The 14,033-nt window shown below is 37.2% G+C and overlaps 2 protein-coding genes across 5 annotated transcripts in view; one reads left to right on the top strand and one right to left on the bottom strand.

The window, feature by feature from the left end:
• Positions 1-14,033, top strand: part of CMSS1 (cms1 ribosomal small subunit homolog) — a 250,424-nt gene that overhangs the window by 17,634 nt on the left and 218,757 nt on the right. The gene's annotated exons all lie outside the window — the stretch shown is intronic.
• The window catches only part of FILIP1L (filamin A interacting protein 1 like), a 215,035-nt gene that overhangs the window by 15,861 nt on the left and 185,141 nt on the right, over positions 1-14,033 (bottom strand). For all 4 annotated transcript variants that reach the window (XM_076349846.1, XM_076349829.1, XM_076349837.1 and 1 more), the window contains one exon: positions 1,509-4,263. In XM_076349846.1, the coding sequence (XP_076205961.1) occupies positions 1,509-4,263 (2,755 nt within the window). The remainder of the gene's footprint in view (positions 1-1,508; positions 4,264-14,033) is intronic.

Here is a 14,033-nt window from a genome sequence, read left to right as displayed (position 1 = left end):
TACTGCAGAAATGATTTTTTTTTTCTCTAGATAATATAAACAGAATAAAGATAAGGGTTTAGTGAATAGGGACTTTCTGCTTACTTGCAAACTTCCTTGTTGATAAGGAGGTTGAATTTTTTTTTTTTAATTTCTCCGCTCCCCCCCCCCCCCCGCCAAGAGCATAAGATACATAGGCATTTAACTTTTTAGAATAAGAAGCAGCTGTTCCAATTTACATTTGCAGTTTGCATCTTTTGAAAAAGAGACATTTGAAAGTGCATTTCAGGTCTTTTTGGCTGATTTACATTCTGCGTGAAGTTGGTCCACTACTAGCAATATTTTCTGGGAGGTTAGGATTGACGTGTAAAGGGCAGAATTGCTTACATTTCTGTCCTTTTCTTAGGCACTAATACTGTATCCATCATTGAAATACCTTAACCTGTTTTGTCCATTCTGTATGGTACTCCTATTTACCATAGTTCTAGAGGCGTACATGTTTGGAGAGTTGGTCTAGTACTACTTCTTAACGCTTCTGTCAAGCTTTCTCTGCCTATTATATGAAAAACATGAAGGTGTGCCATGGTTTGCTAACCTTGTTTCTTCCTCAGTGTACCTGTGTGATGTATATTGTATGTTGAACTGATGGCTAGGAGCTTAGATGAAATTTGAATATTATGTGTGAATCCATTCTTCTGAGTTATCCTTTAGGAATGTAAGTGTTGCTGTTTATTATTTTACAGTGTACCTAAACGATAGCAGTTTTTCTGTTGTATTGGGAAAAAACTCTTGCCTTGTCATGATGTAAGCTTCTGAACTCAGTTCACTTACAAGAAAGGTTTACAGAAAGGTTTAAAAAGAGTTTTAACCACACAGTCTAAAAAAAGATGGGGAGGAAAAGTGGTGGTTGTGCTCTGGAACATATCATGGTATGCATCATAAATTTGTAATGAGATACAATGCATAATATTTTGAGTGTTTGTGTGTGATGTACTGATAATTATCTGAAATGAGAGGGCTGGGAGGAGTTGGGGAAATACCAGGGAAGATAATGAATCAAGTCTTATCTGAAGTTAGCAGGCAATATTATGGCTTAATTCAAATTCTACCGTACATGCAAAAAAATACAAAACACACATAATGAACAAAAATATTCTGCAAGCAATGATAAAAATAATGAATTATTTACTGTTTTTGTAATGTTAAAATATTTTACCAAGGCAAGTTGCAGTCAAAAGTAATGTGAGTTATTTTGAAAATGGAAATACATAAAGATGCATTTATACAAGTGCAAGACTAAATATTTTACATAACTGTATTTCAATGAGAAGATATACAGTAAGTGCACACTTGATAACACTAAGCAGGCAAAACTTAACGTTAGTTCCATATACTGTTGTATAGTTCATGCACAGATCTCTCCCAAAGTAAAGGGGCTGTTCCAAATAATTCTTGCTGGGATGAAAAACAGGATGGGTTGCTGGTAAGGGTGTCAGCATGGATGGGGGTCAGTTATAGACATTACTTACTGTAATTTGTGATTGCCGTGGGAGAGGAGTGGCTGTTGGTGTGATAGTAATACTGCTGGTGATTTTATTGGTGGGCTTACTGGGTAGGCCATTAGCTAGTGCTGGAGTTCTGTTGTCTTGCACCGGATTACAGGGGCTGATGGGCTTGGAATTGGTGAGAGCTTGGACATAAGGACTTCCTAAATGGATGTGGATTTTGTTATCCTCAGTAGTTATTACACTTGATCCCGTACTGTTTGATCTTTGAAACTGCCATGACGACTGCCTGTCTGGGGATACTCTAAAAACGGCGTGCTTGGCTCCCATTTCCAAAGGCTCTGAGGAGAATATTTGTTCCTGAGAACTTGAGCCTGGTAAAGCCAAAGGGGACATTGTTCTTTCAGGAGTTAAAGAACCACATGATTCAGGAGTTTGAGATCTTGCAAAAGTAGCCATAGTAATAGGAGAAATTACTTGCTCTGGGCTCATGTAACCTTCTGCTGCTTTTGATTTTACAGGTGTTAAGGAGGCATTTTGAATAATGGTTATTCTTTGCTTTGGAGTGCCACAGTTGGGTATAACTGCTGTGCTTGTGTAGGAGTGAGGACTTTCAGTGGTAGGACTAGTTATTTCAAGTGTTGCTGTGTTCTGTCCATGGTCTGGAGTTACTTTTATGTGAAGAGGTTGGCCAGGTGTATGGCTTAGCACTAGGTCTCCAGTCTGTGCACAGTTTCCATTTTGCTTTGCATGAATCTTTCCGTTTTGAGGATGGCTCTCTTTGGACTTCATCCAAGGGATCCATAATTTTTTGTTCACGGCATTGGCAATGGATGAGTTGCTTTTGAAAGACACTGGTTGTTCCTCCTCATTGTTGTCTTTGTCCTCATTATCGCTGTCTTCATACAGCTGTCCATTTATGACTGTTCGCTCTAAAGGCATGAGGGTTTTGTAATCGGGTGGTTCATTGTCTGCTGGATCTGTCTGGACTTCTTTAGAAAAAAGTTGCAAATCAGAAATCCTCCTTCCATTGAGACCAGGCCTGAAGTTCTTGCTGAAGCATCTGTACCTCTCCAATTCTTTTGTGAGGCTTTCCATTTCTCTTGCTAACTCCCTGTTCTTGTTTTCTTGCTGGAGGAGTTTCTTCTGTAAGACTGTATGATCACCTCTGAGGTGACAGATTAGGTCTTCTGTTGCCATGTATTCATGAATTTTCTCTTTCAGTGCATCTACTTCTCTGGAAAGATGACTTGATTTAGCTTCCTCTTCTTTGAGCTTCTTAAAAAGACGCTGCTCTTGATTGGACTCTGCCTTTTCTGTTAATTTATACCTAGCCACTTCCATTTTCACAGCCTCCAGCTCCTCTGATAGGAGCTTGGCTCTGTCCCGTTCATTGACATATCTTCGTTCTAGAGACTCAAATTCATCTTCAGTTTTCATAAGATCATCTTCTATAGCCTTCATTTCTTTCAGCTTCTGCTTAAGCCTCTCAACTTCTTGAGAAAGCTCTTTGATTTTGTTGTTCTCCTGCTGCAAGGAGGTGCTGGATTTAGTACTCTCCTTAAGTTTATTTTTAAGAAACTCTTTTTCAACCGCTTCCAGTGACTGAAGTCTTTTTCTTAGAATGTTCACTTTGGAAACAAGATCACTTCCTTTCTCCTCTTCTGCTTTGAGTTTGTTTTTCAGTTCATCTCTTTCTTTTGTAACACTGAACACTTTTTCCTCTGCATCAGATTTTGATTTCAGTGCCTTTTTACTTTCCTCAATTAGTTTTTCTGTAACAGATGTCACTTTATTTTGTTCTACCTGAAGCTGAGAAGTTGCAGCTTGCAGCTTTTCTTCTGTTTGCTTTATTTTTTCACCCATAGTTCTTCTTTCATCCACAAGCATCACTGTTAGACTCTTCAGCTTTGTTAAATCTTCTTTAAGTGTAAACTCAGTTTTTTCTAACTTACTTTCAATTGCTTCAAGCTCACCAATTCTAGCTTTTAAGCCATCCAGCTCATGGGACAACTGCTTTGTTAACACTTTTTCTCTTTCTAGGTTGCATTTTAGGGAGTAGCATTCCTGTTTGCTCTTGTTGAAAGCGTCTTCTAGTTTCTCCAGCTCCATAATTCTTTTGTTGAGTTTGTCAACTTCTCCTTTAAGGTTCTTGCTCTGTGATGCTTCTTTTTCTAGCTTTCTATTAAGTTCTCTGCACTGATCTTCCATTTTTATGAGCTCTTCATCTTTTCCTTCCATCTCCAGCAGTCGTTTCCGTAGTTCTTCCACTTCGGCCATAAGCATGGAGTTCCCACACTCTCCCCTATTTATCTTATCCCTTAAGTCTTGCAGTTCTTCTTCTGCTTTTCGTAAAGATTTATTGGTCTCTTCCAGGTCATCAATTTGTCGGCTGAGAGCAGTTAATTTTAACCGGAGCTGACGATTCTGACTGTCTTCATTGGTTAGTTTGGCCATCATTGCTTCTTGGTCTTGGGAAATCTTACTGTTTTGTGCTTGAAGTTCAGTCTCCAGCCTGCTGGCTCTCTGTTCCTCTTCTTGAACTTTTGCTTCTGCAAAAGCCAGCTTCTCCTGTGCTTGTTCTGCAGAAGTGGTTAATTCTTGAATTTTTTTACTTTGTTGATTCAACTGCTCAGTGAGTCTTTGCTGTTCATCCACCACCATTAAAGCAAAGGTTTTCAGTTTAGTCAATTCTTCTTTCAGTTTAGCTATTTTCTTGTTGCTTTCCTTCTCTTTTTTTGACTGATATGCTGTTTCTTGTTCAAGAAGCTTTTTCAATCTGTAGGAGGAAATAATACTGTATTTTGTAGCCATTTTAATGGGCATTTAAAAACACACCTGAAATATCATGACATCTCTGCCAGATGTGCATGAATATCCACTTGTACTTGTAACTACAAGCAGACCTTGTGTCATGGGGCCCACAGGCCTTACTTTCTACTCAGAAGTTCTTTTGTAATGGACACTTCAACATGATCATTTAGACTTAACAACTTCAGTAATTATGCATCTTTGATTACATTTTCAGCTTTTGGCAGGTATCAGTGCAACACAACTTTTTGCTATTTTGCACTAGAACAACACTGACCTTGGCTGTTTGCTGAGGCTAGCTATGTGCTTGCAGTTTTTTTTAAGAAATGTGATTATCGTAGTGGTTCAGAAATTAAATCAGTGCAGCCCTCAAGGGCAGGTATAATTTACAGCATCATAAACCTCCTAATACCTTTAAGTTACTTATAAACCATCCTGATGTTTTGTGATGTTTTATGATTAAACCTTATGGATGTTAAAGTATGTGAAGGAAACATAGCCACACTAGGCAGTTAGTCAGGCTGCCTAATGTCAATTTCTAAGCAGCACATCAGAGCCAAACTAAACATTGTAGGTAAGTCAATCCTCAGTGAAAATGTGGGCCTTGTGACCTTCTATCATGCACACACACACACAAAAAATGCAGTCAGCAGATAAACAGGTATTCAGGTTGTGCCTTTTGAACTGAAGAAAGCCCAAATGTCTTGCTGTCTCTTAGGCTTGGATGTGGTCTTATATTCAAAACGGGCAAATACACCTAAGTGCAACCCTGCTTTTACATGATTCTTGAGGGTATTTATAATGGTTTTCCAAAATTAGTTTTACAAGTTTATATTAGTACTCAGTCTTTACTGAGATGCAACATACTTAATTTGTTAGAGCCTTGAGATAAGGTTGTGCATTTGTTTATGTAAGATCCTAAGAAACCTCCAAATACCTCAAATAATTAGGTTCTTTTGTAGACTTTTCTTTGTCAGGGAGATGTCTGTGGAGCTGCTCTGGGGTATGATTAGGTTTGGTGAGCACATTTGCCTCCTTTCAATTAGATTTTTCCCACAGCCAACCTATAACTATATTCTGGTATTAAAGAAAAGTCTGAAAAGCCTAGATTGAAGTAATAAAGTATTAGAATTTGTATGTTTCGGTGTTGTTCATATGTATGGTACGTATCCAGCTGTGTAGATTATGTGAGGGAAATGAATTGCATATCAGGACTGTACTTGCACAAAATGACTGCTTCAGCACTCATTACCTGAGGCCCCTTGCTTTTTTTAGTTTTTTCCCCCTCTGAAACATGACAATGACTCCCTAGAAGTTGCTGCTGAAACATAAGATTCCTGTTCTACATTTGTCTCTGGTCACTATTGTGATGTCCATGTCCAAGTGGTGAGTCTTTACAGTTTCCCACTGACAAGTTCCTGTTGCAGCCATCCTTTTTGTTCAGGAAGAGCTTAGATAACAGTCTCCTTTGCACAGCTCTTTATTAGCTGTTGACTGACTAGAGGCATATATTTCTGGGCATTTAATAGGCTGCCTCAGCAACATCCCCTTTGGCAGCTTTGTAGTTTTCCTGCATGGAGAGAGGAAGTCCCTGCCATTTTACAACTGTCCATCAGACTTGTCTGATTTAATGGCGATACTGTATAGAAGTCTATGACTATGAAATTTTGTACAACACCTTCACCATTGCCACTGTTTTTATTTTAGTGCACAAGTTGCAATAAATGTAATGAAATGCTTTATATGAAAAATTGATGGAATGGGAAGTAGCAATAAACAGAGTTGATATCAAAGAATTAAAGCAGCCCCAAATTCTTTACAGCAGTCAATTAATATAATGGGGAAAACAGACATGAAAAGGTATAAGTGGAGAGGGAGAGGCTTGTGAACTGAGCTTGAAGGAATGCTGCTGGTTGACAGAACAAATAAATGGGGGAGAAGACTGCGCCATCTTCAAAGGCAGCTTTTTACTGTGTTGTTAGTGTATGAACTTTTGTCCACTTTTCAGTGCTACTTTCAGTTTGAGTTCTTTTTAGTGTAAAAATCTCTCTTCCTTCCCCACCCTTGTCTCTAAATGCTTTAGTAGTGAAGTTCAATTGATGATTTACCGTTGCCATAGATATAAAACCATAACAGAAGCATAACTAACAATTTCATTTGGAACGAACTCAGTTTTTGTGTGTGCATGAAGTTAAGACATCTTATATTAATACTGTTAAAATAGACTTGGGCTTATTAGCATTTGATTTATTTTTAGCTTGCTTCACTATAATTTATTTTTGTAAGGCAAATTTAGCTGAGTTGATTAATACCTAAATTAATCAGTGTTCTACCCAACACTTCCATATTAACTAGTTGATATCTCTCTGGCCAAATGAAACTGTAATGCTCCAGTGACTGATGCACCTTAAATTGCTTTAGAAAGAAAACTGTTAGACCAAATAGTAACTAACAATTGTAATTTTCATAGGGAAGCTATATAATCTTTTTATGATGCAAGTAAGATAATTGTGCATAAATAATAAATAAAATCAGTTGACAAATGTTTGAGTGAATAATCCCAGCAGTCCTTCCAGTGAGCATCAGTCTATATATAATTTGTATTTTTTTCTGTCGTCTTCTCTTTTTTCTTCTTCTATAACTTCATTTCTCAAACTATCTGGAATGCTTAAGACTTGTTTCAGCAAAGCACTTGAGGTTCCAGCCCAGATTGAGTGCTTGAGTGAGGTAGTCTAACCCAATCTCTGATCAAGTCTGCGTTGCAAAGGTTATTTGAACAAAAGTGCCTAAATTATTGGTATCTGACCTGGATCATTGTACAAGCTGATAAGGATTTTCAAGAGATTCTGTTTCTTTGGTCATGCCAAAAGACTTTAGGGTATTTAAAAATGTTTCCTTCATTCAAAAGATAAAATGCAGTTTTAAGATTCAAACAGAAATACAAGCAAATATTTCTAACCCCTGAGATCTATTTCTTTTTGGAAAAATACTTCTGTAAAATCACTCCATTGAAGTGAAGTTACAGAGCATGGTGCAGAAGCTGTGAGTTAAAGGATTTTAATGTGTTTCTAAAAAAAGGGATGTATTAAGCATGTTATACTTTTTTTTATTGTGTAGTTAAATAAGTTTTTGCACTTGTTTTTGATAACTGTACGCTTATTCTTGTATTCCTATACAGAAATATTCATTTATTCCTAAACAGAAAATGCCCTCAACAGTGCTGAATAGATAATGATTTCTTGGACAGAGTTGAGACTGATATTGTAAGAAGTCAGCTGGGAGTCTGTTAATATTTGCAGAAGAATTTTTCCTTGCCTGCTGAATTCCTGTTTCATGGTTCAGTAGGTCACAGCAACTGTGTCTGCACATATGCACTTAGGAATGGAAGAGGACCCTAAAATGTTTGGGGTTTTGTTTTTTTGTTTTGTTTTGTTGGTTTGGGTTTTTTTAAATTCATCCTTGGTTTTGGTCAGCTTTTTTGGGGAACGGGACTTCTGCAGGTCAGGGCTTGATTATGTATATCATTTGAATTACGGCAAATCACATGTTTAATTGAAGAAGTACTGTAACTGATAGTAGTACTTTGTGATATTTTGCATACTTTTGTGACAGAATAAAAATACTTTTTGTTAACTTCATCCAAAATACTCTCTTCCTGAAGAAGAGTATCCAGAGTATTTGAGACAGCAATTTTACCAAAAATATGCAAAGGTCAAAAAAAGTTGGCTTAAAAAATAATAATTAAAAAAAACCCCAGACACTCCCCTATCCAATAAAATATTTTTATCATTGTCATTTCCAGTTGAATTTCATGATCCTGTAATTTCGTATTAGGCAAAGGTAGGTATATCATTTAGGCAAAGCTTTCACAGATAATTCCAAGCAGTTGACTTCATAGGACTACAAGAACCCTTTCTGAATCCAGGCCAGCAAAAACAGGCATTGGAAATTGTTTTTATGAACGTGAATGTTAGGTAGTTAAACAGAGTCAGGGTAGTGTCTTACTAGTACTTCTTCAGAGCTCCTGTTATAAATGACTGCTTTATTGTGGCTTACCATCATACCTGTTTGCAATACCCATTGCCTGCTTTTTTATTTCCTTAAAGAAATTGTATTTGTCAGCTCTCCTCTGTTCATTGTAATCGCTTTCCTCAGTATGCATACTGTAGCTTCTTGGTGTTAATACCATGCATTCAATTGTGTTGTATTGTTTTCCAGTTTTTTTTTTCCAAGCGCATATAGCTTCGGCTGCGCTACATCATATTTAGCAACATAATGACTATGTGTTCTCTGCAAGACGTGGGGACTCCCCAAACAGTTCATTGTCTTCTTGGTGTCATGTGATATCATTTTGTCTTTAAGTGGGGTTTTCTGGTGACATGGGGGGGGGACCTGTATTACATCAACGTTGTTTAATTTATGTTTTTACAGGATTCTAAGGGGGCTGCTTTTCCTTTGAGTTTCAGGGAAACTGAAGAAAGCATGGCAGACTGATTGCAAGACCCTTATTTTTTTAATTTTTTGTTTGTCCTCAAATGAATCATTATTCTTAGAATAATAAGAATAAAAACAATGATTTTTTTTTTCTTTAATAAATCTTGTAATGATAACTTTAGAAAAGGCTACGTTCTTTAAGGATGCAAGTGAAATAGGCATTGGTTTGTAAAGCTGTACTTCTATTATTCCTTCCACCAAAGTATTGAGGAGATTTTAATATAAACCTTATCAATATCTTGATTTTTATCAGATCATTCTGCAGAAATGACTGATATTTTGAATGTCTGTGACTTTTTTTTTGTAAATCACGAAGATACATATTTTTATCTAGCTCATGTGCGCTTCACCCTTCCCCAGGTAAAAGACGTGTCTTACTAGAGGTTCTACAGGTTATAACATGAGGGAGACTTGCTTCTACAGTTTTTGGGCATGAGCTTGAATTTCACCTGTACGATGCAAATAAAAACACTAAGCTGAAAGCTTTTAAATGTAGATGAAGTCATGCCTCTTTGTCTGAGGCATACTTCTGAGTTAGCCATAAGCCATGGTCTGGCCTTTAGTAAGAGAAGAAACGTGCTTCATAATTTCTGGTAAATCTTACAAGTTGTTGTAGTTTTTGACACCAATGCAGTTAAATATTTGTTTTCGGAAGAAAGCCAGTCTGTCTGTGCCTTATGGCAACAAAATTTGGGTTTGTTAAAATGGTTTTCTGGTCTTGGGGTGGCTATGCATTTTTTTTTTTTCTTTGCCTACAATTCTGTTTACTGATGTGTAGTTTTTATGAAGGCATATGTTATAGCTACTTTTATGGCTCTCTTTATTATCTTTATTGATGCTTCTTTTTTCCCCCCATCATAAAGAAAGTCAAAAGCCTTTGAAATTACAGCAGCAACAACATACCATAGCTGTTGTGTAATCTGTTGGCTTTATCTAAATCAGTCAGCACTTCCCAACAGAATGCGAACACTTATTTTAAAATTTGTTTTCCAGTATATTAGTTACATATGTATATTTTAAATCATTAGTTTATGCTAGGGTGCAAACCTCCACAAAGGGTGTCTCAACTGCAAGAGACTGTGTGTAAGGCAAATTTCCTGATAAGGAAATTTATTTTATAAAGTGAGGACTTTTAATGAGGGGAGTGCGAGTTCTGCTTATTACTCCACAAACTACCACAGAGTAATCATTGTTTTATCTGATGCTTAAAATGCTGACTTGCTTTACAAGTCTTAATAAAAGTCATGTATGATGACTGGTGTTGCCAGTGCTGGGTTAACTTGGGCAAAATTTCAAATGGATAACCAGATGTATTTAACTGTGACGCTGAGTAAACATACGCAGATAATATATTCTTTTAAAAATTAATTAATCTGGAACAGTAACGTTGTTTGTGACCATGATTTCGCAACTACTAAGCTGCTGAAAATTCTTCCTGGTGATACAGGGATATTGGCACTCATAAACGTTATGAAATCTTGTGTAAATTTGGTGACAGTAAATGGCATGAGAAATTTTTAACAAATTTATGTTGGTTAATTTAAGATTTAAGACTGGATTAACATTCACTTCTAGTTGGAATAACTTCAGTTCGGCACTAAAGTTCAGTTTTGTTTTATCATGAAACCTCAGTTAAAGAAAATAATTTTCTGTCTTGAATTATATTCTTTCCATATCTAGATGTTCTTGGAAATCACCTATCAAAACATCAGTCTTGTGTAAAATGTATTAATGCTTTCTGTGACAGTAACTGTTCATATGTGCAAGGTCATAGTTACTAATTCTGTCCATTCATTTCTAATCTTGTAATGGTAGCCATCCGCAACGTCTGAGATTATGATAGGAAGGTGCAGGACTTTTAGGTGGGAGTGAAGAAGTTGCTCTCCTATCAAATTGTTGGCAGGTTTTTGTTTTGTTTTCTTTTTTTTTTTTTTCCTTGACTGCATGTCCTGAAAAACAATTGTAAATGAGCACTGATCTGACAAGACCACAACATTGAGCTTTACTTGAAGTTAGCCTTAAAAACTTTGTGTCCCAGAGTTCAGCTACTGGAAAACATGGTACAATGAATTGTGAGCTGGACTCTGATGTGTCACCATTTTTGAGATGCACTCTTCTTTCTTCTTCCCTCTTCCTAGATTTAACAGCTTTTCCAGTTATTCTTTGAAGTCAGTGTCTATTACTGTTGGCATTTCAATGACGTATAATTGTGCATGTAGCGTGACTGTTAATCCTCTTCTGTTCTGAATCTAAATGCATCAATAACTTAACCGGCTCACGGCAATACGACTTGGGTTTTGTTGGTTAGCAGTTTGGGATTTTTTCATATTACCGTAGCGCATATTTATTCCCCCCCACCCCCCATCTCTCTCTCTCTCTCTCTCTCTCTCTCCACACTGCCTGTAAAGTCGGAAATAAAGCAAGTAATTTCAGATGCAACACTAGAATTTGGAACTCTTTAAATTTATGTCAGCCAGGAAATTATAGTTTTGCAGATGGAAAGCTTTCAGAAGGAAATGGAAAGATGAACCACAAGAGATGTGGTATAGGGGTCAAAGCAACAAGACTGAGGCAGAACTCAGTGACTAATTCAGGTCCTGCATTTGTCTTTTCTTCATCTTCAACAAGTAAAATTTTGTGCCTGAATTTCAGATTTATTAAAATGGAAAAGCAGTGTTGACTTACTGTAACAGATTATTTTGAGAATTAATATTAACCCAAAGAGGTTTTAATAGTATGGTAACTATGCAAAATAAACCAAGACAACTACTGCTTTTCATAATTTGTGATTTTTTTTAAATGGACAGTGTCACTGAAATGATTGCATTTGATGATTTGATACTTGATATTGCATGATAACAAGTTAAGTTAATGGGAGAGATCCTGTGTCTTTATGAACCTGAGTTTTGTTTTAGATGTATACTTTAAGCATTACTGCTAGAACATTATTGCTTGACCAGTTATTGAGCTGTTTTTAAAATCACCAGTGTTATAAAAACACTCAGTACTACAGTGATAAACAGGACAGTGTTCCCCCCCCCTTTTTTTTTTTCCTTCCTTCCCCCTCCATGGGCAGGTGGATGTGTTTGCGTTGTCAGCAATCGTTACCATTGCAGCCTACTGCTAGGCTTTCGCAAGTGGAAAAATTGTAGCAGGAGTTAATTGAGCTCCCGAAAACTGTCATTTAGAGCCCTGCCTGCCTTTCCCCCCGTTTCCGGTGGGAAGATTACGCACAAGCAAGGGAGTGCAGCTTTTGCCCAAGTTCTGGAAATTTCTGGTCAAGCTGCTGCTAGCACTGATTACCCCAGCCATGTGTGTTTAGTTTGTACGATACAAATACTACTTAGTTATCACTGCCATGCTTTGTTTACTGTTGATGGAAGTGTAATAGACAGAGGGCTGAGTTTTTGTCTTGGCTATTTAATCTGCATCCTTCAAGTGACTGAGGAGTTTGCAGAAGTTCTGATCCCCTGAATGAGTCAGTTGCTTCAGCTCTGTATAAATTTGTAACACTTAAGTCATCTTTTTACACTTTTCAGTTTAATGATAGTACTTGTTTTAGATTAAGAGAATAATCTGAGTTTTCTTTTCTTTAAGAAATTTCAGTAGATAAATCCTGTCTATAATTTGTTTGTGGTTTTTTAATTCTGTATATAACATCATAGTGTGTAGGATCAAGGTGGACCTCTGTTTTATGGATGCTTTTTCTGGGGGGCAGTTGGGAAAAATAGGTGCTTCTTTTGTACCTGATTCACCTGGGGCAGTGCTAGTGGTGCTGTCTTGACCAGAACTGGGCATAATTGTGCAAGGATCCAATTCATACAAACTTTTTTAAACTTCAATTAGTTAATATTTTTGGTATGACAGAAAACGGCACTCAGCCAACAATAACACATCATGTTACTCAGAGGAGACTGGTTAGTTGTAAATGTCATTTTCCCATAACATTTACAGGAACTAGATGTTCTCTAAAACAATTTTAACACACATTTTATATAGAAATAAATGTCTGGGACCACATTTTCATCCATGGGCAGAACAGGCACTGTGCCTATCTCTTATGCTAACCATGGCCTTATTTGTATATTGTCAGTCATCAGCAGTGGTAAAATTTAGAACTTTCCATACTGCCACACGCACTTCCTCTGTTGAACTGAAGGCATCCTCCTCGTTGCTGCCAGTCCTGGATAAGCTGCTCAGTCATACAGTGGCCACTTGCTTTTAGAGAGGTGGAAGCTGACTGCAAACTTTAGTATGTTCTCCACATGCTCAATGCACGACAAGAATTTATGTGCTGAAATTGTGATTAGAACCACATAGATTAAACATAGTAAGTTAAATAAAGGTACTTTAGTACTGAATGGGACTGCCTGGGAATACTGTGAGTTTGCCATCATTTGGAGGAATGGGGCTAGTTAAAAACAATTAGACAATGGAATGATGTAGGTGGTCCCACTCCTGTGCAGGAGGATAAAATTCCATGACTTCTTGAGCATCCTGTTTGTACCCATAAAATATTGATTACATACATACATCCTAAGACAAAAGTAAGCCCTTTTTCTGGTGTGCTTACTTCCTGAAGTAGCTCTGTGTATGTATATAATAAACTCTTGAGTGTTTGAAGACTGGGCTTGGGTGGCACCTCATTCCTTTTTTTGGCAGAAAACATGAACCTTAATTGTTACTGCAAATTTAGCTTGAGATACTTAAATTTTCCTTGGTGCAAGGTTGCATGAAGCAGTGTAGTTGAGGATTTTGGTAGGCAAAAGACTTTAATCAGGTTTGCTGATACAGTTGCAACTTCTTCTAGTAGCCAAGACTGGAAGTAATAAGAGCAGTAATAACAGTAATGTCAAACAGAGATTTCACTTTGAAGCTAAATATGCATCTTTTTCCCATAGACCTGATAATGTGAGGGTGTCCATTTTCTCCAAGATAGATTTGGCCAGCACTTCATCTTGGAGGACACAGGTGAAAGAGAGATTGTAGCAATGCATTGCAGCATGGTTAACTAGCTAAAGATGGCTTTGAAGCTACGAGTGATGAAGAATGCTGCTAGTTTCCTGTTTTGCAGCAAGTGACCTTCAGAAACTGTATTAAAACTATTTCCAGTGGATTACAAATTGCTTCTGGGTACAGTTCTAGGTATTGAAGCTCTGTAGTTCTGGGGACTTTGCTACCTGGGAGATAATTCACTTTCTTGCTATCTGTCCTAATCCTGCTAAATGTCTTGCTGTATGTCTC

Source organism: Aptenodytes patagonicus, chromosome 1 (assembly GCF_965638725.1).
Source record: "Aptenodytes patagonicus chromosome 1, bAptPat1.pri.cur, whole genome shotgun sequence".
In the NCBI taxonomy this organism is placed as follows: Eukaryota; Metazoa; Chordata; class Aves; order Sphenisciformes; family Spheniscidae; genus Aptenodytes; species Aptenodytes patagonicus.
This window is presented reverse-complemented; position numbering and strand designations above follow the sequence as displayed.